Source organism: Prunus mume, linkage group LG1 (assembly GCF_029339155.1).
Source record: "Prunus mume cultivar Tortuosa linkage group LG1, ASM2933915v1, whole genome shotgun sequence".
Taxonomy (NCBI): domain Eukaryota; kingdom Viridiplantae; phylum Streptophyta; class Magnoliopsida; order Rosales; family Rosaceae; genus Prunus; species Prunus mume.
Window position 1 is genome coordinate 14,479,095 of NC_142698.1, and position 25,511 is coordinate 14,504,605.

Below are 25,511 nucleotides of genomic sequence, written 5' to 3' on the forward strand. Positions count from 1 at the left end.
CCAAAGATTGTTGAGTAGAGAGAGAGAGATTATTGAAGGCAAAATTAAGTAAGCAAACGCTGATTTTTCACGTTTTCAACACCAGGTGTTACAATTCCTTTGGTCAAACCAAACGGGCGGGACTACATGTAATTGGGATAGAAAATCCTATTCATCAACTTCAATAGTTAAAGTGAAAACTGGAAGGAAAAATCATATATATGGCACGTGTGTTGGAGTCCAATTTTCCTGTTACCAATTCCCCTGTGCCCTCCTGTTTCCTTCCTTGTCTTTTGAACACGTGTTCTTTCATCTAACGTAAGTTAACTCTGTTAAGTATAATATTATATTGTAAATATCAATTAAGGATGCTTCATAGCAGAGAATGGAGACGATGAAGGGACGGTAGTGTTGGGTAGTTACAAGGCTGACGGGGTCTTGTACGTTGGAGCATGGCAATTCTGTTGATGGTTTCTCAACTTCAGTAGAACCTTAGAGGGTTGCCAACGAATGCAGCGGCGGTCGCCTTGGTGGTACCGATTTCATCGATCAGAGAAAAAAAATTAAACCCACAAGGAAACCTTGTGAATTTCAGGTGGATTGATTGATATTTGGGCAGCATAACTTGGTTTTTTTCTTTGGAAATTTTTTGGGTTATTGTTTGTGGCTCACCATGAACTGAACACCATGTACAGATGATGAAGGACATGAGATTTAGGGCAGCTGCTGCTGCATGGAGGCAGCGGTGGTAAGACCAAAGAGACGAGGAAGAGGAATTGGAGTTGGAGTGTTTCTGTTATTTCCATTTTTAAAAAATAATTTTATTATGTTAAAATAAGTTAACAGTGTTAACTTTATGTTAAGTGAAGGGACACATGTTAAAAGATGAGGAAGGAAACAGGAGGGCATAGGGAATTTAGTAGGGAATTTAGTAATAGGAAAATTGGACTCTGTGTGTTGATCTCAGTGTAATGAACACTCCTGAATATAAGCCACGTTGCTGATAGGGGGTGTGATGGTAATTCTCTTTATGCGCAAGAGTTGTTGAGCTTAGAAATTGTGTTTATTATATTTGTTTAGTTATTGGAATCAAAACATTTTCCACAAGTTTCTTTCTGTACTAATGTTAAATTTGCTTTTAATGTGCTCTTAAGTGGTTATGAGTTTAAATTCCAACGGTATCCGTGTGTGAGTTTTTTCTGCTTATATACTCTCAAATTCCCAGAAAAACAGAACATTTGCGCGAGAATACACACCCCTTACACTTATTTGTGAATTTGTGAATTGGCACATGACTGCTCAGCATTACAAGCTGCTCTAATATTTTACTTTAGCACCAAAATTATAATTTGGCTCACAAGTCACAACACATAGGAATAAACAAAATATAAAGATATGCAGTCGGATATAGACCACACTCCAACATTAATCTCGGAGATTAAACAATGTCTTTTTGCTGCACCACTGTAACACCCACTCATCATCCATGTGTCCTACCTTCCACAGCAGTAGCCTCCCTTTTTCTTGGCACGTCATCATTTCCCCTCTCTTAAACTAATATCAACAAAAGAAAGTAGGAGGAGAAGGCAAATTCTACGAACCCAACCTCATCTCTGCCCTCTATATAAACCCCCCACCACACCCACCACTTCACTCATCACCATCACAACCTCACAACTTCACAACTTCTCAACTTCACACAACTCAACAGAATTAGTCCCCAAATTTCAAAATGCCTTGCTCTGTTTCCTCTGTAACTATAATTTCAAAATGCACAGTTTATCCAAACACGAAATCCACAATCAAATCCCTCAAGCTCTCCGTCTCTGATCTTCCCATGCTCTCTTGTCAATACATCCAGAAAGGCGTCCTCCTCAACTCCCCGCCCTTCCACATCGCCGACCTTATCGCCTCTCTCAAACACTCCCTCTCCCTCGCCCTCTCCCACTTCCCCGCCCTCGCCGGCCGCCTTGAGACCGACGCCGAAGGATACGTCCACATCATTTGCAACGACGCCGGCGTCGATTTCATCCAAGCCAAAGCCAAGCACCTCTCCGTCGACGTCCTTTTGCTTGCGGACGAGGACGTTCCGCATTACTTCAGGGAGTTTTTTGCTTTCGACCGGACCTTGAGCTACTCCGGCCACTCCAGACCCTTGGCTGCCATCCAAGTCACCGAACTCGCCGACGGCATCTTCATCGGCTGCACTGTTAACCACTCTGTTACCGACGGAACTTCCTTCTGGCACTTTTTTAACACCTTTGCTGAGATTTGCAAAGGAGCCAAGAAAATCTCCAAATCTCCAGATTTCTCGCGCGACAACATCTTCAACTCGCCGGCGGTGCTCCAGTTGCCCGAAGGCGGCCCTAAGGTCACCTTCTCCGGAAACGAGCCGTTACGAGAGCGAATCTTCCATTTCACCAGAGAATCGATTCTCAAACTTAAAAACAGAGCCAATAACAGTCCTCTGATTAATGGTAACGATAACTGTAACGGGCTTTTGGAATCGGCGGAGATTTTCGGGAAGCAATGCAACGACACCTGGAAAATCGTTTCTCGTTGTAAAGGCGCGAAAACTGCGGAGATTTCGTCGTTTCAGTCACTGAGCGCGCAGCTCTGGCGTTCCGTGACACGTGTTAGGAATCTACCAGATTCCAAAACGACGACATTTCGGATGGCTGTGAACTGCCGCCACCGGCTCGAGCCGAAGCTGAGCCCACACTATTTCGGGAACGCAATACAGAGCATCCCGACCGTTGCTTCCGCAGGCGAGCTGTTGTCTCGAGATCTGAGCTGGTGCGCTGGTCTGCTCCGCAAGAACGTCGCCGCGCACGACAACGCCACCGTGCGCCGCGGCGTGGAGGATTGGGAGAGCGCCCCAAGGCTTTTCCCGCTAGGAAATTTCGACGGCGCAATGATCACGATGGGGAGCTCGCCGAGATTCCCAATGTACGACAATGATTTTGGATGGGGCCGACCCTTGGCCGTACGGAGTGGCAGGGCAAACAAATTTGACGGCAAGATTTCTGCTTTTCCGGGGAGAGAAGGGAACGGGAGCGTTGACCTGGAGGTGGTTTTGGCTCCGGAGACGTTGGCCGGGCTCGAGTCCGATATGGAGTTCATGCAGTACGTATCGGCGGTTGTGTAAACGGTTGCTTAGTCGGCGATATGGTTTAAATTACCGTTAATCCGTTATGGTGGCTTGGACCTTGGTCAAAACGTTGTCATGGCTATGTGAAATTGATTTCGACGGTTGTGATGAGACTTGAAACAGCGACGTTTTGGCTACTAATATGTGGTTTGTACTATATTAGGATTAGGATTTTATGTTAGTATTGTTATTGTATAATATTATTATAATTATATATAAATATGTGGTTAATCAGTTTCCACGTGACGGAATTTCCGAATTTCTTTATCAGATAAATCCAAGACGTGTTGGGTTTCTTTTCTTCTAATTCCTGTTTGGAGTGATTAGGCATTCTCTAATCCTGTTTTCGTTTTTTGGGAAATGGGTTGACGCCAAAAATCTGGTTCAATAGAAATTGGGCCGAAATAGACCGCTCCTAGTTTTGACTAAACCACAATTTAAAACTTGAGAAATTTTGCACAGACAAAAGAGGCCATTGAAATGATATATATTGGTGTCATGTCTACAGCTCTACCCTCTCCATGTGCTGAGGTCAAAATTACCCACCCATGATATTAACTTAAAACTTCACATAATGTGGAGGAGTCCTATTTATGGCAAATAACAAGCCAACTTTAATCAGTCAATATCTTATCCTTACAACTTACATATTGTCTTTATATATGATATCTTGTAGAATTTGAATAACAATATCGAAAGCCGTGTGTACTTTCCGAACATGAGAATGTTAAACTCGTCGCTTAACGTCGATTTCACAAAACGAAAGCCACCTAAATGAGATTCTTAGCTGAGAGGACACACGCACAAAAGAAGAAGCATGCGAAGTAGATAGTTTTGTATTAATTTTTCAAATATGAACGAACATAAGCAGGCTTAGGTTAGGTCCTATGCAAGTGTTTCTCGTGATGGAGACAATCATATCCCAAGGACCCCTCAACCCGACCGAGAGTCAGAACGATCTAAACCTCGACCATTCATTCATTCAATCCCAAATGCGATTTGTGTGTGCGTGTGTGTTCATGGGGAGGGCAGCAGACAGCAGTGATAAGCTTAGAAAAGCTGCACTACTTTTTAAGTGATGTGCCAAGTGCAGCAGGTGTACCTTTGTTCATGTGTTTCGCAAAATGCTCCCAACCATCCAAATGCACGTGAGATTCTTACACTTTTCACAATTACTGGGTTTCGTTTTTACTATTTCGACAAGTAATGTATTTGGTTTGTAAATTAGTGATGTAAACTGTTTTAAGGATCTATATGCACCAACCCACCTCATAATTTTGCATCATAAGAAGCTAAGAATTATGCTAGCATCAATTGCCCATGCGTTTGTTAGTGACTGAGCCGTGGATGCACTAATACCCACAAATGCATCGACTGCTCAGAGTCACCCAAACGTGCCTTGCCGACTAACACTAGCATTGGTCAATGTTGCCTAAAAAGCTTCATCTCCTAGGTACATGACCCCTTGAGAACGACCCCAAACATCAAAATCCAACCCCATATGCCATATGTGACTGCTTGGCGGTATAGGGGATGCACCGGGATGATTTTTCCATGTGTGGTCCAGGGCCCTTCCTGCCAATAGACCAACAATACAAGAACAATGCGTTACTGCTTTCTATTAGACCTACTCATTCGTTACCATGTGAACCAATTAATGAACAGAGCTTTTCATCCCTACAATACTCTCACTGGTCCTGAAGTGCCCTATCTATGAGTTAAGGAGATGAGGCACTCAGCCACATGTAAAATGCATGGAACAGTGGCCTTACTTACACTCGAACTTACAGCCAATTAACATCTAAGTAGTTTTTGCGCGAAAATGAGGCACTTGCACAGCACATTAGGTACACAAAAAGTGCATGGATTTCACGTCGCCTGTCGATTGAGTAAAGATTACAAACGTCACAGTAAGACGTGACGATAACGGGCTATGAATGCAGTTTTGTGTATGTACAAGTTTGCAAGGGCCAGTTGAGCAACATAATTGACTATACTTGATCGTCCAATATATACAACAAATGAGTTACAATTGATCACAAGTGCAATCCAACAAACTTCTTTTGAAGCCCAAAGCAAAGTCTACAACAACCAGTTCTGTGCTAAACGCAGTAGGATCTGAATCATCACCTGCACTTAATTTCTGGCGGGGATGGTGGAAAAATGCGCTTCATGAACCATTGCAAAGGTCTGAGAAACTGTGCTCGCTTCTTCCTCCAAAACCAAATGGCAGCATTGTATTGTTCATTTCGTATTACTCGCGTGGCTGCCTTCCAATCGTACTTTTCCATTTCTTCACGTGCTGCTTTGCCGATTGTTTCCCTTAGTTCCTTGTTCTCCAACAGGGGCTGCAATTTTCTTAAGCAGTCATCAACATCCCCATAATCATAGAGAAAGCCAGTTTTCCCCTCCTGGTCTGCTGGAATTATATCTGGGATTCCACCGGCTCGAGCTCCTACCACGGGGATACCTGAAGACATAGCCTCCAAAACAACAAGCCCAAGTGTCTCTGATTCTGAAGGCATCACGAATACGTCCCCACTGGCATATGCCTGAGAGAGCTCTTCACCTCCTAACATACCTGTAAATACTGCGGGCATGCCAGAGAACAGTTTTTCTAGGTCCTCCCTGCCAAGTAAAAGCCACACAATTGATTGAGATAATATGCTGCAACATAATTTTTGTATGAGCTTTTTTTGCACGCAAAGATTACTCCTAAAAATTCTGGACTTTCATCATGTGGCAGAGTAATACCTGTACGGTCCATCTCCAATCAAAGCAATACGTGCTTCTGGAAGCCTATCCATGACACTGTTAAACCAAATGATTTATATGTTAAAGGCCGCAAGTTATGCAAAAGCATGGTACATATCAGAGGAGAATACAAGAAGATATGGCAACATCCAAGTTTAGGCTTAGCCTTGAATGCTCCACATAGCAAGAAATACGTCAATTGTCTAATTGGCTGTATAAATCTGACTTGATATATAATGAACTTTTGAGGTCACTTTAATGTTGTAAAATGAAAAGCAACAGGTAAAAACAAATATGAAAGAAGGTTTCCAAAATGATTATTTAGAGGAAAAAAGGTTTCCAAAATGAAAGACTTTTCAAGTGCTTTGATATACCATTGGTTGGGTAAAAAGCTATACATTACTACCTTTTCAATCGAAAGAAATGACTCCCATTGATTTCTAATTTGTAAGAGAGAAGCACACTACCTTTTCAGAAAATCCAAACTCTTCTCCACTCCAAGTCTTCCAACATGAACAATTAAAGGTTTCTCAGGTTCACCATTGCTGTTCAGGACAATGACAAATATGAATTAAGAAAATTTCCAACTCCATGGGAAAAAGAGAGACACAAATTGACAAATAGAGGTACTACCTCAGTCTTAAACGCATTTCATGAGAACGGAAGCGAGGATGGAAGCTTTCAGAATCAACACCCTTATTCCAAAGACGGATTGTATTAGCTGCAGATAAGCAATACAGAAAAGGAGGTTAGTTTAAAACTGAGCGGGATGGACACAATTTTTTCTATTTAGTTAACAATTTCATCAAAGGAAATCTAGGATGGAGACATGAAATGAGTTTACTATATTCACCTGCTGCCACCCCAGCTTCTAGGAGATCCTTACTGATTGCAGCTGATGGAACTAGCGTGAGATCAGCAGCTCTGTGCAGAAATTCTGATAAGACAAACTACAATGTCAACAATATGTTCGTCTACATGTTACTATAACAGGCTGTAAAGGCCAGGAAACATACTTATAACCAACCACATAGGTTTCACCAGCCAACTGAAGGTGTATCGTGGGATATATCTGCATAACAGAAGAGAGAAAGCTCTGTGCTAAGCACTCTGATCATATAATTACTTTTTCCATATGATTTATCAAAATCTGGCATCATATCTGACATAGTATATGCTGATAACTTGGAATAAATCAAAGAATTAAACTCACACTGGCACATGAGTGTGATAAGACATCACTATAGGGACAGATAATAACTTAGCGATAATGAGAGCACCAAAAACCTACAGGACAATTGGTAAGTGTCAGCCATCTTTCAATTCTTTGTTATTATTTCTTTCTCCAATAATAACGAAAATATAATCAATTTACCATCTACCAGGAGAAGAATAAGAAATAAATATATTCTTACCATAATTCCAGGTGAGGATGCATGTATAATGTCAGGCTTGAACTGAGCAACCTCTGAAATAATTCTAGGACTAAGTGCAAGGGAAAGGGGAACCTTCTGATACCAGGGGAAAGGGAAGCTGAGGAACAAAAGGAAAAGAGAGGGAGAAATGAATTAGTAAAATCAATGCTTTGCATACTTTTAGTCTACTATTCTTTTAGAAGTTAGATCACTGTGTATCTTACCTTCGGGATCCAATCAATTTTGCTCCATAAAATTCGTCAGGCACTCCCTCATGTGTTGTCACAACCATCACCTATACCATGTATCAGTAAGAAAATATGTCAATTGTTATGCAAAGGAATCTTGGAATTTAAAGAAAACTTTATAACCTTAAAGTTTAAATAAGCCAATTTGACTGCCAATTTAGCCAGGAAGTTCATTCTCACTAATGCAGGTTCAATTAAGGACATCCATAGTCAATATAATAGAAAAGTGTGAAGATATAGAGAATTTTACCTCATCCCCCATTTCACGCAAGTACCTAATGAAATTCTGGAACCGATTTTTATAACCTGACACATATCTGCAAGAAAAACAGAACAAGGAAATACTTTCAATATGCAACCCCTTCTATTTCATATCAGCTGAATCATGCAACCCGTTGATAGTGAACTATTAGATGATTGGCAACCAAGCAATCTATAATATCACAACTGAAGCCCAAAAAATACAGGATGCCTCGTACATGACAACACATTAACGACAAGCTGCCGGAAGATGTAACAGAATTGGTTGTTGAAAAAGCTTAATTCTCAACACATAAATACTAGGAAACCACAAATAAACTCAGGACAACAGCATTCAGGGTCATAGCAGCTAAATAAGCCTCAACTTGCCAGCAGTAACAAGTAACACCCTCGACTTCACCTAATAAGTGGACAGAGATAAAGCTAAAATCAAGATCCCACCTATGACGGCCAAATGTTAACCCACAAATATTGACCAAATAAAAACAGAACGTAAAAGCTAAGCGACAAAACTAGCCAATACTCATTAAAAAAAGGATCCCAAGAACGCCAAATGCCATGCCATAATGGAAAAACAACCAAGCCAGAATGGAAAAACCACCAAGCCAGATAGCAGCTGGCGTAGCACACTAGATTACTTTACCATTGAGATGGAAAGAGCCACTAAATCATTAGGCACACCATAAATCAAAGCTGAGCTAAACCTACCAGCTAAAACAGCAGCAAAAGTCACGGTCTTAACACTTCATTCGGCATCAATCAAAAACAAAATAACCAAATTTTAGCTAAAGCTACTAGCTGACGTATAATCTTCAAAGGAAACACAAATGTCATATAGCTAAAACGACACATCATATCATCTCATCAAACGCAATATTAGTTATAGCTAAACCAGATTAGATCCAAACCCAGAGTCAATGACACTACCTAAAGACACAAACTTCACTTAGAAAAGCTTAAAAACATAAACGTCCATGGCTAAAGGCAACAATTTTAAGCATTTTAATAAGATGGGTATCTCAAAATTGAAGATGTAGTGGTTAAACCATAAAGTTCAACTTCCCAAAAAAATAATTTATACGAAAAAAGTCACAGTAGCAAAACAGTAGAGACTCACGCAAAGGGAGAAGGCTCCACAAAGAGGGCAATGCGACGAGGTCTTGAGTTTATCTCTGAATCAACATAAGGAGGAGGACCTTCTTCCTCTTCTTCTTGCTCGACCTCTGTAATAGTCATATTGCTGGCTTTAAGCTCAAGTTTTCTACTTTCCCTCAAACCCCTTGACCTCTCAGAGTAACAAAAGCAAACACCTTGACCGTAAAGGCTACTGGGTTTTGTTCTTGACGAATGGTAGCTTGGGAATCTGAGGAAAGCAGGGGATGGAGAATGAGAAAAGGCAGAGGAAAAAGATGATTGGGTAGCTGTGGAAAAAGAGGGAGGAGAGAGAGAGGGATTTATAGAGAGAGAAGCACAGGTCACCATGATGATTTAGTGTAGTGTAAATTGTAATATAAATTGTATGGAGGTATAACTTGAAGGGGCTTTTGTTAGAAAACTTGAGGGATATATTCCATGGGATTAAGGAATATCATAAAAACAGTGGGTGCATGTGGAAGATGGGATGAATTATGTGCAAAGGAATCTAGAAGACCTTGAAGGACTATGACAATGGATATTCTTTCATGGTGGTATCAAATGGAAGCTCTCTCAGTATATGCCCCTATTCCGTATTGGCTTTGATATGTTGAGAACTTGAGGTGAATCTTTCTTCTTCCTTTCTAATTTCTCACACTCTTCTCTGCGGTCAATTTCTTGCATGCCTATCTTTTCAGTTGCACAATTGGACAAGCGAAAAAAGAATAAAGAAGAAAAAATCTTTACACAAATCAATTTTTAGGAGAAAATTGAGCTTGAAAAAAAGGACCCATAATTTAATGGTCTGAATATTGGATTAGCTATTTGTCAGTCGAACTGTAAAACATTGCTTAGATTTCACATCCATCAACCATGTCATCATCTCCATTTAAGTAGGAGCATGTTACCAATACCAAACAAAAGGGGTCCCCACCAATATTCCTACCAATTTTTTTGGATTTACTGATTTTTTTACTTTTGACAACTAGGTGAAAACTTGGAGTGTAAATTTGGATTTACTGATGTGCATTACTATGAAATCTCAAGTGCAAAATCCTCATTTGTCTCTGTTTGGCATGCATACCCAATTATCCAACGTGCACCTATTCTGCTCGTACTTTTCATACAACTGGCATTTTCATGACGTTTTGGCAGCTTCTCTGTCCCTCCACACTGCTCGTTTGCTTCAATTATTCATCTTTCTTTAGGCTGATGGCTGCTCATTTGCTTCAACGATTCATTCTCGAGGCTCTGAAATATGACTTCTTTTAGAACAATCTAATAGAATATTTTAATAAGAAAATGTAGCGTAAGCCGTTTATGCACACAAGGTCATTCCAAATCATAGATGACACAAAAAAAATGTAGTTTAATGTTGTTATTTTCTTAATGTCGATATGTCGTAGTTCTAACCCTTGTGTTAATTTTGTTATGTTAAACAAAGGTTTTAGCTTAACCCATTTTGCTTGAATACCCCTTAATTCTATTGTTCAATGTGTAAATGGAAGCCTTAAAAAAATATCCAGAGTATCATAACATATTCGTTTGAATATCCTTTTATTGTTTATTCGATTTCTCAAGTGGCACCCAAATAATGTCGAACCAATCCAACTTCAAAACAAGGATTATCTTAATTTTTTAAGTGGTCTTAGTCATTATTACAAATTTGATACGTATGGGGATATGCTGGTAGATATTAAATTAGGAGATCATAACGCAATCAAACAAATTGCTTTTCAAACTGAGTTTGGGGTTTTCCTGTTTGGCAAGGCTTTCCCTTTAGGTGAAGAAAACAAAACTTGGGATAGCACATGAGAGTCGTAAGAAATATGCTTGGTAACAAATTACATGTTGCATTCCGTCCTCTGCAGAAATGAACTTGAAAAGACTTGTGTACGAAGTGCATGGCTCCAAACTAGTGGTGAGCCGGAAAGAATGAAAATGGGATGAGCTTGGAGCCCATCAAACTATGGCCCTCTGAAATCGAATGTGATATACTTTTAAAAAAACATTAAAATGTTTAAAGATTAGCCCAACTTAGATGGAAGTCAGGCAGGCCCATTGAGGGAATCGAAACCCTAAAGTGTTGTATGTTTGCAATTATGCATCTTTTGGCAACTTGATGTAAGGTCTACTTAGTTGTGGTCCACCAAGGTATGTATTGTTATGCTTTGTGGGAATAGAATTGTTTTAGGTTAAAAAATATAGAGATCGTCTCCAAAGGGTTGGTTAAGTGATATTTCTTTTTAAGTTGTACCGATATCTTTTGAGATAAAGCTTCATACTTGAATGTGACTATAGATTTCGACCGAAAAAAGAAGAATGTGTCCATAGACTTGAGTTGGAGATAACTTGACATTTGTACAATTCACGCGGCCAAGAGGACCTAGGCCCCTACCCCTATGAAATCAGCAGCATCTTAATAATCAATCTTTGAACAGGAGAACCTCAAACCAATCTCCTTTCTTCCATAATGAAATGACTGCCAAGGCTAGGAATAAAAAGTGACATATATTCCAACAGGTCATGATTCAAAGGAGATAAGTTTGAACCCAAAACGTGAATGTTGATTTCATACAAGAATGAAGAATTCATGGAGGAAACATTAGTGGAAGACCCACATTAGCAGGAAAAGATCTCTGCATAGACTATTTATATATAGTACAGAAAAAAAAAAGAGTGAGTTATTGACTGAATATGCAAAATCCACATTTATGGGGAACTGGGAAGCCTTTTTCTTGTCACCCCAGTCAAAAGAACCAATGCAGCAAACAGATTCTGCGACACAGGAATTTTCTGTGTGTGCCAAAGGTTAAAAAAGAAGAGAAAAGAAAGTAAAAGTTCCCTCATATTCACGCCAAACCCAAATCTATGCTCCTCTCTCTCTCTCTCAATCTCTAAAAAATTCAAACAGATTCTCTTTATCTCTCTCTCCACAATTCTGATGGACAACTGTAGGAAAATGGAGAGTAGGCCCTGCAGGCAGCACCTAAAAAGCAAAACTTCTGATGAAGAGAAGAGTATCGAGTGCTTGTCTCTCTTGCTCCACTCTTGTCTTCCTCTTATGGCTCCACCACTTCCATCTTTTCTTTTGACCAAAACCCTTTCTTTTCTTTGCCTTTTTTCTTTTTAATCTTCCAAGTTAACTAGTAGATTCATTTTCCCCTCTGTTCATACCTACTCTTAGTGCCAGCTGATTGGTAATAATAACCACCTTTACCGAAGTATAATTAATCAAATTATAATCAAAGTTCAAAGGCCGGCCTGCAGAGAATGCGGATTAATAATGATCTACCTAATCACATACAGCATGTGCATGGCTCATGCAATATATATATATACACACACACACACACATATCAACCGATGAGTGCGTGAACCAAACGCTTATTGCTTGGTCTTGCGGTCAAAACCACCATATGCTTTAACACAAACACACACAGCCATTCTCACATTTCATTTCCAGCAAGAAAAACCAAACCAATCCAATTCTCTCTTTTTCTTTTTCATTCTGTGTCCTCTTTTTCCTTTTTTCTCTTTTCCTCAATACCAATCCATCATAAATACTCCTCATAACCAACCCAACTGCCTCCTCTGCTCCCAAATTTGGTGTTTTTCTCTCTCTCTTTTTTCTCTTTGTTGTCCGGTCGAATATGTCGAGGAAAGCTAGTAAGAGGGTGAGTTTTAGTCCTGATGTGAACGAGAAGCCTATTCTGTATCTGAAACAGAGTGGTGGCAATGGCACCAGAGTAGGTGGAAGCAGGAACAGGGTCACTGGAATTTGGGCTTTCAGGCTGCTCAAAGATACAACAGAACTCCCTGCACCCATCAAATTACTACGCACACTCAGGGCTAAGGTGGCCAGAGCTGTGTGTATTATATCTGCAAGAAGTAGGACTTCAAGGAAGGTGTCTTCCTCCAACCACTTGACAAGGTCACGCTCTGTATCTGATCCCATCGAGTCTCATCGAGCCGAAGCTTTAGAGGACTGCATCGAGTTCTTGAACTCTGCTGCTTCTTTGCAGAGGAGCAATTCTGTTACTTCAAATTCTTGTTAATTAGAGATTTGTAGAATATATTACATTAATGTTCATACAAAAGGAAAAAGAAGAAGAAAAAAAGAGAGCTTAGTTTATGGTTGTTGTTTGCATGAAAAATTTATCTGTAACATGTAGAAAGATACATAATGAGTGCAAATCAAACCTTCTGGTGTGAATTTTGTTACATGGTTTCTTTTAATTTTATTTTAGGTAATCGCTGATTACATAATACATATATAGTCTCTAACCTCTACGTATACGAGCGCTTATGTAATCACATCACCTTGCCAGTAAGAAATGCCAGTAAGAGCATAATTCACATCACCTTGCCACAAAGTTTACCAAAATCTGAAGATTCGATCTTTTAAGTCTCATTAGAAATTACTGTGCTTATTCTTCAAGTTGAAAGTATAAGCTGTCGAATATTTTATCAGTACCAAACATGATACCAAGTAACCAACTCATGGATACTGATAATTCTCTGGGGGCAGGATGGGCCGTGGACCTAGAGTCGCGTGCCTCTTTTTACCTTACCAGAATTCACAGGTTGCTGTCTCAGGACCACTATCGTTCAACTCAACGAATATACCGCTTTTTACATCTACTTTATCTCAATCTTTTGACCCATCAAAGTATAGCTCAATTTGCCCTGTATATTCGAGTGACCCTAGGAATTAGGAGCACAAAAGCACACAATCGAAAGCCACCTTATCATTACATTGCTTCCAATGGAAGTGTAAAGACCATCTTGTCTACTGATATTTGAATACCACATGATATCATTTCCAATCTCAGAAAGATTATAGTTATATCAAGATTAATCAGATATTGTGAGACATACACACTGTTACAACAAGAAAGGGATGAATAATTGATTTGGGACATAAGCCCATCTGTAGTTTAAATTAGATATCTAAGGATCCCTAAGTTGTTTGATCCTGCGTATAAATGATTGCGTTCATGACTCCAAAGAAAGCTTCTCAAGCTCTGTGATGCCCTGGTTGGAAGCTTTCTTCATTTCTAGAGCTCTCTTATAAGGAGGGGCTATTGGGGGCTGTACAGGATCCAAGCTCCGGTAAGTTCCCTGGGCATCTTTAGGTAGTGGATATGAACGGTCAGAGTCATATCCGCTGAGGTCACCGCAAGCTAGAAATGGAATATACACCTTATTTGGCCCTTCCAACCACCCACTACTGCAATCTGCAAAGTTAAAGCATGCAATGAAGTCAATACTGCAGTATCAGAACAAGTAACTTATTCAAAATTCAAAAGAAGTTGGAGCTGTTGATCTATATTTGAACTGTGACCGTTTGTCAGACTCAGACCATCAAGCATCATAAAGAATTATAAGAATGCCCATTGATATTGTAACTTTGTGAATATAAGAGTCTCCGCATACCTCAATGTAGAAGATTTTACATACCTAGATCATCTGCTCCTGAGGGACTTCCCACCTTTTCTAGGAGGCGATGCAGATCCTTAGGGTTGAATCCATCAGGAGGAGAATAATTCTCACAAACTGCAAATGCCTCTATATGATAAATAGTACCAGCATTAGTGTGGACACAGTAGAAGCAGTCCAACAATGTCATGTTAAATTTTCAGTATTCTGTAAGTGTTATCATGCACATGCGCATGCTCCTCTGAAGGGAGGGGGATTTGAATATCAAATGGAATTCAGATCAGTCTGCTCATTTGATGCAGCATTTGTATATCTAGAACAGAATTGTATTTTAACTCGATTGCCCATACAACCTTAAGAAATTACCAGGATTCTTTATTAATTTAGCTAATTTTAATTAAGAAAGAGTTGACAAGATGATTGATCTATTTCATGCCAAATGTACTGGATTAGTAGGGATTGAAAAGAACTGAGAATGTAAACTGCTAAAAAAAACAAAATGAAGCCCAATCTGTTACCTATGCTGGAATTGCGACTACTTTTTGGTTTTGCAAAAGTCACTAAGGGGAAGAATAGTTTCAGCTGCAACAAAATCAGCAAAATAACCAGGGAATTAATTCAATGGAAGTCAAGGTTCATCTTACAAATAAAAGAACTGCAGAAATATATATTTTTAACAACTTTTATTAGGCACCCAAATATGAAAGCTTAAAAACTACCTGGCAGTAGAGAAGACTTGTATCTTTTCCACGGAATATCTTTGCAATAAATTTTCCACCTTCTTTAAGTACATGAGTAACAATCGTCAAACCCTGTAAGGAAGATCCACCAGCTGGTGTCAATATAATACAAAGTTCAACAGCATAACAAATTTTAGACAAATTTAGGTCAGAAAGATAGAATGTGATGTAGAATAACGAGCACAGGAACCACATGTATTTTATATTCTTTCTAGATCAGGTAACTTTCATGCAAAAATATGATGATATATTGCCTTGTTCAGACTTACAGGACACTTACTGCTAGTATCAGCTGGGACTGAACGAATTCATCCATGTCATGAAGGCCAGTAACTGCAAATCAAAATAAAGTAAAGCTTAAGAAAATAGTAATTATAAACGAAAGCAGTAACAAGAAGATGGACCATGAAACTAAAAATGTCAGCATACCATCTGGAGCACCATCACACACAACCAGGTCAGCCTTGCAACCATCAAAATGTCTGATGACCTAAAAAGGTCAACAAAAAGTCAGATAAAAAAATGGATGCCAATACACAGCACCATATACAAAAAGAAAGAAAAATGTAGAGCTAGGGAAGTAGAAATGTAGCTGATCCTTACGATTTCAGCGGTTCGAGCATTAGTTATATCACCCTGCACTTGAATAACACCTTCAATTGGAGCCATGGGCTGCAAATCAATAGCTACAATAAGGGGCACATCACCATCCCTGAAAATATCGATAAAAAGAGAAAGTTAGGGTCTTGGTTTACTAAGAAGAATAGTTATACTACTAGTATAAGCAGTAGTTGACAACTTACTTAGAATCTGATGAACTCTTTGCTGGGAGATACAATTTCCTACTCAAAACCTAAACCACAATACGCATTAAAATTAGGAACTGGGAATTGGGTTTTCAGTAAAATAGCAAAAGGGCAATATCAAAATCAATATCAGTACCTGACTCCAGCTACCAGGGGCAGCACAAAGATCGACGACCCGCTTCACTCCATCAAATATGTTGAATTCCTCGTCAATCTGAAGAAGCTTGAAGGCACTGCGAGCACGCCAACCTTCTTCTTTTGCTTTTCGATAGTATATATCCCTTTTATCCCTTGAAGCTTTCCCCATCTCTCTTTAACAATAACTACTAATCTGCTGCTATTCTCTCAATGTGTTTTTTCAGCTTCTTTGAATTCACAGAATCAATGGAGTTAGGGAATTTCAGAAATTGGCCGTGCTCCAACGCGCAGTGTCGCAAAACCCTAAACCCTCCTCCACTGATTCGTTTCTAACTTTTTGCTTTTACCAGAGGCCAAGGCTAGGTAGCCGTGCCGCCACCATGGGTTTATGCGAGGAAGATGTGCAAATAACGGTGTGCCGTTTTTCGAGAGTTATCAACTCAACGACATGTAGTTTCTTTGTCGGAAATTTTTTTTTTGTTTGTATTTGGAGCTTAGCCTAAACTAGCTCTGGTTGAAGTTGAACGGAATCCCGAGCCTCTGAATTTAGAATCCATACATTTATTTGCATTTTGCAAAATCTAGAACTTTCAAATAATCTAATGCTTGTGGATAGCCCACATCAGGTATGACCTTTTTTCTTCTTTCCCCAAATTGACGGTAACGACAGCCCTCTTTCTAACGGCAAACACCACCTCTTTTTTTAAACGGGTAACACCACCTCTTTCTTCTATCGTTCTGGAAAAGACACCCATCTTCATTTGCTAAAGATTGAATCAGAAGAAGAAGCTGAACGAAAAAGAAGACGGATTATGGATACACATGAAGAAGAGAGACGGGGCTCAACACCATCCAGGAAGGTCTGGGAGGAAATCTAACCACCAAGCCCATTCATCAAACGCTCTTTCTTGGTCATCTTAATGGGACGTTTATTAATCCATTATCAAAGTGAACATAAATTATCCAATGGGATGTCTACTAATCCAATCATTTTAATCATTAAGCATAAACATCATATAGGTTGGGAATGGATGCAACATCTCTCATTTATCTCTCAAAACTAAATTTAAAAATTTAGGGACAATTTATTTACTTCTTTTTAAGAAAAATAGCAAAAACGATAAAACACTACACTTTTATTGCGCAGCAAAAAGAGCGAAAGGGGTTCTTTCACATGCAAATCGGGAAATTTTATCAGGACTACACGTACCATGCAATTAAGCATGGTACTAAAATCTAAAACTGTTCCGATATTGTATAACAAATCAATGACAAAGATATCTCAACCTGCAAATCCTGTAAATATTGAGAATACAAAATCTTCAATAAAGGCCTCAAAAGTGGCAGATCAAATTGGCTACAAGACGAAAGCTTAGAGCACTGTTCAAAACCGCTGAAACCCCAATCACCAGCAAATAATGGTTTTCAGCTTCCAGCAACAGACGGGGCCGTGGCTGGCTTTGCATCCTCAGCTTTCTCGTGTTCTTTGTTTAGCATCTGTAAAACAGATTTGACAAAATCATAGAGATACACAGTTAATCTGCCAGAAGGCTAGAATTTGAATTCAATTCTAAATGTCATACACTAATTCTCATTAATTAAAGAGGTTCACGGGAGAGCATACTATCACATTCCCAACTTTTAAAATTCCAATCTAGGGTAGCGTATTCTAATTCTCATCTGTCAATAGGCACAATGGTGAGGACAGCATCTCATCCCCAACTCATATTGTCCGACCTACTGGGGGAGAGGGAAGGGGGGCGTTCACAGGAATAATAGTTTAATAGTTTCATATTTTTCCTTTTTGAGAAGAATAGCTTCATACTTGTATTTGCATAGTTAGGAACAAATTAAAGGAAACCAAAATCTTGCATGGAGTTGACTGTTCACACTTTTTTTTTTGCTTGCTTATATACAGCAACCAAAAATGTATGCCAGCAAAACAGAACCTTAACAGGTGGTACTGGACTCCTACATGATGTTTCTTATGTGCAGCTCAGAGAGAGCCAAAAAGGGAGGGAGATATAAGGGGATCCGAAACACTCAGAACCATATTCAAAACCTTTCTGATGCTGTTGTCTGCTTCTGGTCAATAGAACAGGAGGAGTTAGAAAGAGCATGGTTACCTTGTTATTGATCAAGTTGTGGAGGGCAATGACGCTTCGGATGAGAGATGAAAGATATATTACCAACATCATGTCATTTGTTTTTACTGCACAGAGAAGGGAAATATAAATCAGAAAGCCTAAATTAAACAGAAGAGCTATCTAAATTATTAGGACCTGCACACACTAGGTATTTTTGCTTGTATACCTGAAAACCCCTTGACCAACTCTGCCACATTGAGATTTGGAAGTAGATTGAATACGTCCTGAAATTCAACATAAAAATTCTTCATATGACTAATTTATGCTAAAATTAAACCCATAAACAAAGTGAGTATGCAGGAAGAACGAGGTAGCTAGCGAGAGAGTAAATAAGTAATGAAAAGTGTACCTGCAAATGGTAAAGTATCTCATGATTTAGTGGAAGCTTCTCATCAATGACAAGATCTAGGTAACTGCGTATTTCTTGTAACCGTGCATCCAAACCCTTTAGAGCGGTAAGTTTTCCAGTAACCTGTAAATAAAAAAAAGGTAAATACATTCCTTCCACTTCATTATAATGCAGATGCTTTAACATTAATAGGGATTCAATTCTCAAGGTTTTCTCTGTAGTTGAAAGTAAAAAAGATGCCCCAAAAGGAAAAATAAAACTTGAATTAAAGAACCTCATTTGCAAGGGTGCTGATGGTTGTATCCTTCACATCCCTTAGTAAGTGTTCCACTCCTGTTGATAAATAACAAAAGAACACAATCAATATATTAGGATTTTGAACTACACTAGAGGAAAAAAAACAAAATCAGGTTATCTTTTCTACCGTTTTGAACAGAGAGAAGTGTTAACAAGAAAATGTAACTATTCTTCCTATGACATACCAATTTCCTCAACCTCATGAGCCGCAATTTCAGAGGGCACGTGGACAAAAATCTTCTGGCTTTTCTGAGTTGCATTCTGTAAGTATTATCAAGCCTTTACATTAGCTGCATGGGAGGCTATATGGAGTAGCTTGTCGGGAATGTAGAAACAAACAACTACGTTCCTCCACATTTAATCAGGGATAGTAGCCAGCTAAGAACATGTAAACCCATGGTTACCTCTTTAACTTCTTCGACATCATAGTAGGCTTTGGTGGGTATTCCCAGCTCCTTAGGCTGGACATCAATAATGACCAGGACTGGATTTGGTACATAGCTGCATACCATAAGGAACTTGATATACAAACAAAGTAAAAGCAAGTATCCCCAGCTTGCCAAGAGAATATATAATATATTTATTAATTAATCTAAATGACATGCATTGAATAGAATCACATGAGGACCGTAGTAAAGAGAGAAGAAGGAAAGCATATGTGGGGTACGATGCACAATGCAGCTACATGCACGCATATACTGATTTACATGATCTTACTTGTGGAATAAACTGTGAATATCCAGATCATTCTCCCGTAGTTTCGGCCCAGTGCTATACCAACCTACGACGTGCTCCTTGGCTGAAATGTAACAGATATTCATTTTACAGAGATTACTAACAACTCCAAGAAGAGAGGGGCGAGGGAAGGAAAACAGAGCCAGTGTCCATATTTACATAAAAGTTGAACAGAAGTTACCATTGATCCTCTTGAACATAGAGAACATCGCTTCATGGTAGTTGTGGTCAAGAAACCAAATGCTAGGGTCTCTATCATCTTCTTCAAAGGGCACTGAACATTAAAAATGAAACAGTTAGAAACATGTCAATTTCAAGCTCAATCTTCAACCACTGTAAAATGAAGCCCAAATGAATTGGCCCTATTGTGCAAACCCTAACCCCACATCAAATCACTCATACGGAGAATAAAACAATAACCCCAATTCGAATCACGAAACTACTGTCGATTTAGATTCCACAAAACCCTAAAATTTTCAAAATCTCCGAATCTACAATCAATTCAACAAATTTCCGGATCAAAACCTAACAAAGAAGTAAAATGGGGATTTGGGCAAAAGATCAATAATGCGGTAAAATCAAGTGAGGGCATTGAGATTATCGGACCTGCGTAGCTGTTGGAGACGTCGACGACGCCTTTGTAAGTGCTTCCGAGCAGAACGCCGACGACTCGCTTGCGAGTGTCCTTGGCGACCCGGTTGTAGTTGTCGACGATGCTGAGCAGAACGAGTGGGTGAACTATCACCTTCTCGATGAGCCTCGCTGATACTTGCTGCGTCTTGATAACGTCCATGGCGATATTTCGATCTGTGCTCTGATGATATTCGGATTTTTCTTCTGTCTAAAACCCTCCGAGAAAGAGTAAAACCCAAAGGAGGAGGAGATGGTACGAGCTATTGGGAGTTCAGACAATACGGCGCCAAATACCGTCTGATGGGTTGACCAAAATGAGTCAGTGCAGCACACGGTGCTTGATACTGTGCGCACCAGCGCGCAACTGAGTTTTTATTATTTGTATAAGTAAACCATTTTACTTATTTTTTATTTCTAAAGCACTAAAGTAATATTAAAGGTATTATAAAACCTTTAGAATAATATTTTTTTTTTAAGTTATCAAAACCTCCTGACGTGTGGTGAGCAAATTTGTTCTCAAAAGGAAGTATTTAAAATTTTATAATTTCTCATATAAATTATCATCAAATGGCTCAGCAGTTTCATCATCCACCGACCTGGAATCCTTGTAAGCATACCAAAAGCTCACCAAAACACAGAGAACAAGATTAGCAGCGGACAAAGCAGCCAAGGTCCAGTAATGATGATCCAAGCGACTCTTGTTTAGGGTGTCTTGGAACCAACTGGGTTTCCCTCCCTGTCCACTTATCTCACCCACTTCATAAACAGACAAGACACTGCCTACACTCCCCACTCCCCAAAAAGCAACACAAAACCGAACCATGCACTGATACATGGATGGAGGGACTTGCTTAACTAAGAACGAATCAACGCTAAGTTCTGCAATCCCTTCAAGGCCTCCGAGGAGAAGAAACTGTGGAAGCAACCAAAACATGCTCATGGGAACCGTTTCCTCAGGCTTGTTGATTAGACCGCGGCTCTTAACCACGCCCAAACTTCGTGTCTCCACTTTTGCAGCTGTGATTGAGCATAGAATTCCAATTATCATTGACACGGCAATTCCAATTCGGGGACCATACCTTGTTAGTTCTGCAATCTGAAAGTCGAGTTTTCCAAGTAGTTGTTTGGGTAGAGTATAGGACCATACCAAGATTGGAAGAGGAACTGTTATGCGCCCAACTTTGTGATTCATGTGGCTTGCTTGTTCAATGCAGAAACTAGTTCCAATTGAAGATACAACACCAATTAGGATAAGTGTTATGCATAGGACGCTTTTGGTTTCTTCCACTTCTGTGACTCTGCAAAGTCTCCAACTATTCTTTTCTTGTTGCTCCAGAGGTTGGGTGGCTAATATAATTGCAGCCTTGTCTAGGCACCTAAATTTCAATAAGTAATTTGTGGGTTTAAAATGCTGCACTAGGTGCCACTATTTGCACACATGTATGTGCTTGTGTGCATGTGTGTGCATAAACGTGCCCGAGAATATGAGAGAGAGAGAGTCAAAACCTGAGGCGACGAGTGTGAGGTATCAAATAATAATCATCACGTCTCTCGTAGAGATGAGAGGAGTCTCTGGGGTGTTTCTGGAAAATTATGGAGGCAGAGGCCACAAAGACCCTAAACAGAATACTGAGAGGGCTGCCGTATGGTCTATAAGTGCGATATGAGCACGAACCAGTCAAGAAAATAAGTGTTGCTACCAAGGTACATATGGCAGGGATGCCATACCTCATTGACCAAGGCTTTATATAATAAATAGCAAAAGCTCCCGCTATAGGGACGTGGATCACCATAAAGCTTATGACCAAGTGACGGAGGCTGCTGTCTACGGTTCAAGTGTGAGTCCTGGTCAGCCATGAATTGTGGTACGGAGACTAAGCGACTAGAAAATCCCACAGCCATTAGAGCTAAAGCTGTGAAAAAGAGGATTTTTTGCCCTTGGCCGATACACTCGGGATCATATGCGCTGCAAGTGGCTGTTGCAGCAGCAAGGTCCGGTGGTGTTAACATTGACAGAAAACCTAAGCCCTGCACTCCAAAATGATTAAATATATGGTGATCATTTTCTGCTTAGAATTACAGTGATTTTGTGACTGAAAAACGCTTACAGCGATGTAGGAAAAACTGGAGAGCAAGACCAGCCAATAGTAACCCGTGAAAGTATCCACAACAAATTGCAATCCCACTGGCATTATAGCCGCCATGCCCCAGAACAAATTGACAATTGCAGCCGCCTGGTTGAGGTTGAGCTTCCACGCTTCAGTTAAGTATGCCATGGTCATCCACATTGCATATGCAGCTAGTATATCAGTCCACAACAGCGCTACGCACAGTTAAGGAGAAGGAAAAGAATTGAAAAAGAATGTCAGGCATGATGGAAGATTAGAATAAGAAGTTTGGGTTAATACAAACATATAACAAGCAGTGACTCAGAGGGTAGCTAGGTCTGTTTACCATTGATCTGCACGAAAGCTAACATTTCTAAGTGTGCGCTGTATATCTCACTCTGTGAGGAGGACTGAGGAGGAACAGTTGGGGAGGAAGAAAGAAAAAACAGCAGCCGAACCGATCGAGTTTCTCCAGTGAAATGATTAATTCACAGAACTTAGACATTTAGAAGGATTCTTCCTTTTTAACTAAAGAAGATAGCCATGGTAAAGGGGGAGCTAGGACAGCCACTATTCACGTGAATAGTGGCTGCCCTTGCAAATAGTATTTTGTGTTTCCACCGTTGTCATGGCTAAGAGCATTATTCATTTTTTGTTTTATTCACAAATTTTTTTACCTCAATAATTAATTTGGATAATATTTTCGGATAAGATTTCCCGGTTCCTACGTGTCAATACTATTCATAATCGGATAAAATTTCCGGATAAGATTTTTGGGTTCAAATTTTGGATGAATTTCAAAATTCAAATTTCAAATAAATTTGGGTTCAAATTTCGGATGAATTTCAAATTTCAGATAAGATTTTCATCCAATCAAATCAAGCCACGTGGCATCTCTATCTTGCCAAATTTTTCTATAAAACCATAGGCTCAGCTCATACCTCTCACACCACATCTTTCTATATTTTCATTTCTTAGATTTTTAGAATTCAGACTTCATTCATTCTCAATAGAAGAATATAGGAGATGCTTGGAGAGGCAAGAGCGAGAAAGAAAGGAGAGAAACCATAGAGCCGATGAAATCAATGAGTTGCAGAGACAAGTCGATGAACAAGTTCTCATAGCAGTGGCAATGGAAGAGGAAGAGAACCAAGGTCTCCACCGTGGTTCGCAAGTCGGCCGTCGTCGGAATGTGGACAGACATAGGCATTCTCGGGGTAAGAATCTTTTAGAAGATTATTTTATCCCAACTGCTTTGTACTCTGATGTTGATTTTCGAAGGCGATTTAGAATGCAACCCTATTTGTTCAATAAAGTCATGCATGATATTTGCAATTATGATGCATACTTTGTTCAAAAGTGTGATGCTGTTGGGGTTTTGGGGCTTCTTCCGGAGCAAAAGCTTACAGCTGTTATACGAATGTTGGCGTATGGAGCATCTGCTGATCAAGTGGATGAGGTTGCCCGAATGGGAAGTCCACTACGTTGGAGGCTTTGATAAGATTTTGTGATGCAGTTGAAAATCTGTACACTAGGGACTACCTAAGTCGACCTACTCCCAGGGACCTCCAACGGCTTCTACAAAAAGTCGAAACTCGAGGATTTCCAAGAATGATTGGTAGCATCGACTGCATGCATTGGCAATGAAAGAATTGCCCAACTGCCTTGCAAGGTGATTACGGAAATAGAAAAGGCCAAAAAAGTATCATCCTGGAAGCCGTTGCTGGCTTCGACACATGGGTTTGGCATGCCTTCTTCGGAGTTGCCGGAGCCCAAAATGACCTTAACGTCCTAGGTCAATCTCCAGTCTTCAACGATGTTTTGAGAGGCCAAAGCCCCAATATTACCTATCAAGTCAACAATACAGTCTACCAGACTGGGTATTATCTAGCTGACGGTATCTACCCAAGGTGGACCACATTTGCCAAATCCATTCCGAATCCCCGATCCTAGAAGCAAAAATTATTTGCTACTTATCAAGAAGGATACATGAAAGATGTCGAAAGGTGTTTTGGCATCCTTCAAGCTCGGTGGTTGATTATTCGAGGTGCGGCCCGTATGTTTAATGAGGAGATCCTCCGAAGCAATATGATGACTTGCATCATCCTCCATAATATGATTGTGGAGGATGAGTACGATTATGATGCTGGAGAGGTCTACGAACCGGATCCAATGAACACGGCCTTGACCCGGATTTATGAAAGGCCCATGGGGCCAAATGGAGAACCGTTTGAGCCGGAACCGTTGGTGAGGGACGATCGTTTCATGACCCGGATGATAGATCGATATACAGAGATGCAATCTTCGTATATTCACGAAAGGCGTCAACTTGACTTGATGGAGCATCTATGGGCGGTAAGAGGAAATGAAGATGAATGATGGAGCATAGATGCTTTTGTTATGTTTTATTTACTTATGGTTTGGTTGTGTTGTTTTTTTATTTATTATTGTGCCTTGTTTGTAGTATTTTTTTTAATTTTAATTATGTTCTGTTTGATGTATGGAATATGTTGAATAAAATGGTCTTTTATTGAGAGCTTTGTTTATTAAATAAAGAAATTCAATACAAGTCATTAAGAATTACTACTACTAAAATAAAATGCATGAAGTACACCAACTTTAATACAAAACATGAAAAATAAAAATACATAAAAGGTATGCCAACTAATTTAATGGTTTTGATCATTTAACCAATCCGTGTTGCTAGGCCCATCATCCTGGAAAAGTCTTTTTCTCATAACATGCCTTCGTTCTAGCTTCCAATATTGTTTTGTTTCAGGGGACATATGGCTTGTATCCATCGTCATGGTTTCCCGATCCGTCTTCTCCATATCTTTTTTGCACAAATACTCATTTTCTCATGCACACTTGGCTTGAATTACCACATCTATATCTTGGCGTTTCTACTCCATTTCAATTCTTATGGCGTTTTGCCTTGCAATTTCCTCCAAAAACTTTGAATTATGATTGCTTGAATTACCCACTTTCTTTGCCTTCGCAGCCTTTCGGCCAATAGGCCTCGGTTCCTTTTGGATGAGTGAGTCTTCACTCAGTTGAATCACAGAGAGGCGTCTGGTTTAACACAACGTCGAGACCCGTGGGAATAATTATGAAGCGTTTACAATATTTCACCACTTCCCAACATTCATGATGGGTGAAACTTTTTTTGCCACC

General features: G+C 39.7%; 6 protein-coding genes across 7 annotated transcripts; 2 read left to right on the plus strand and 4 right to left on the minus strand.

Moving 5' to 3' along the window:
- Nucleotides 1-1,617: 1,617 nt before the first annotated feature.
- LOC103338155 (HXXXD-type acyl-transferase family protein) lies at nt 1,618-3,437 on the plus strand. The gene has a single exon (XM_008241350.3). It carries the CDS (start codon nt 1,712-1,714, stop codon nt 3,125-3,127), a length of 1,416 nt encoding a protein of 471 aa, XP_008239572.2. The 5' UTR covers nt 1,618-1,711; the 3' UTR covers nt 3,128-3,437.
- A 1,667-nt stretch (nt 3,438-5,104) lies between these two features.
- Nucleotides 5,105-9,756, minus strand: SQD2 (sulfoquinovosyldiacylglycerol 2). The gene is made up of 11 exons (XM_008241338.3): nt 8,926-9,756; nt 7,798-7,864; nt 7,524-7,594; nt 7,300-7,417; nt 7,098-7,171; nt 6,901-6,956; nt 6,738-6,821; nt 6,518-6,605; nt 6,352-6,429; nt 5,885-5,941; nt 5,105-5,758 (listed from the first exon to the last, which is right to left on the minus strand). Exons 1-11 carry the CDS (start codon nt 9,288-9,290, stop codon nt 5,257-5,259), a joined length of 1,560 nt encoding a protein of 519 aa, XP_008239560.1. The 5' UTR covers nt 9,291-9,756; the 3' UTR covers nt 5,105-5,256.
- A 2,695-nt stretch (nt 9,757-12,451) lies between these two features.
- LOC103338136 (uncharacterized) lies at nt 12,452-13,166 on the plus strand. Its single transcript, XM_008241326.2, has one exon. The coding sequence runs from the start codon at nt 12,596-12,598 to the stop codon at nt 12,998-13,000; it is 405 nt and encodes a 134-aa protein (XP_008239548.2). The 5' UTR covers nt 12,452-12,595; the 3' UTR covers nt 13,001-13,166.
- A 509-nt stretch (nt 13,167-13,675) lies between these two features.
- Nucleotides 13,676-16,603, minus strand: LOC103338125 (S-adenosyl-L-methionine-dependent methyltransferases superfamily protein). 2 transcript variants are annotated; one of them, XM_008241315.3, is made up of 9 exons: nt 16,067-16,603; nt 15,928-15,977; nt 15,728-15,836; nt 15,554-15,614; nt 15,405-15,457; nt 15,104-15,196; nt 14,903-14,966; nt 14,406-14,513; nt 13,676-14,182 (listed from the first exon to the last, which is right to left on the minus strand). In XM_008241315.3, the coding sequence occupies exons 1-9, from the start codon at nt 16,235-16,237 to the stop codon at nt 13,941-13,943; spliced, it is 951 nt and encodes a 316-aa protein (XP_008239537.2). In that variant the 5' UTR covers nt 16,238-16,603; the 3' UTR covers nt 13,676-13,940. The 2 variants fall into 2 exon arrangements, with proteins under 2 accessions (XP_008239537.2, XP_088906275.1); XM_089050149.1 differs by having other exon boundaries at nt 13,762-14,182; nt 14,406-14,501; nt 16,067-16,600.
- A 581-nt stretch (nt 16,604-17,184) lies between these two features.
- Nucleotides 17,185-20,616, minus strand: LOC103338114 (26S proteasome non-ATPase regulatory subunit 7 homolog A-like). The gene is made up of 10 exons (XM_089050155.1): nt 20,203-20,616; nt 19,778-19,870; nt 19,579-19,660; nt 19,266-19,362; nt 19,047-19,122; nt 18,839-18,897; nt 18,565-18,687; nt 18,382-18,439; nt 18,195-18,280; nt 17,185-17,565 (listed from the first exon to the last, which is right to left on the minus strand). Exons 1-10 carry the CDS (start codon nt 20,387-20,389, stop codon nt 17,494-17,496), a joined length of 933 nt encoding a protein of 310 aa, XP_088906281.1. The 5' UTR covers nt 20,390-20,616; the 3' UTR covers nt 17,185-17,493.
- A 151-nt stretch (nt 20,617-20,767) lies between these two features.
- On the minus strand, nt 20,768-22,505 carry LOC148921079 (protein NRT1/ PTR FAMILY 5.5-like). The gene is made up of 4 exons (XM_089047923.1): nt 22,338-22,505; nt 21,958-22,257; nt 21,736-21,812; nt 20,768-21,605 (listed from the first exon to the last, which is right to left on the minus strand). The coding sequence occupies exons 1-4, from the start codon at nt 22,503-22,505 to the stop codon at nt 20,768-20,770; spliced, it is 1,383 nt and encodes a 460-aa protein (XP_088904049.1).
- Nucleotides 22,506-25,511: the final 3,006 nt, after the last annotated feature.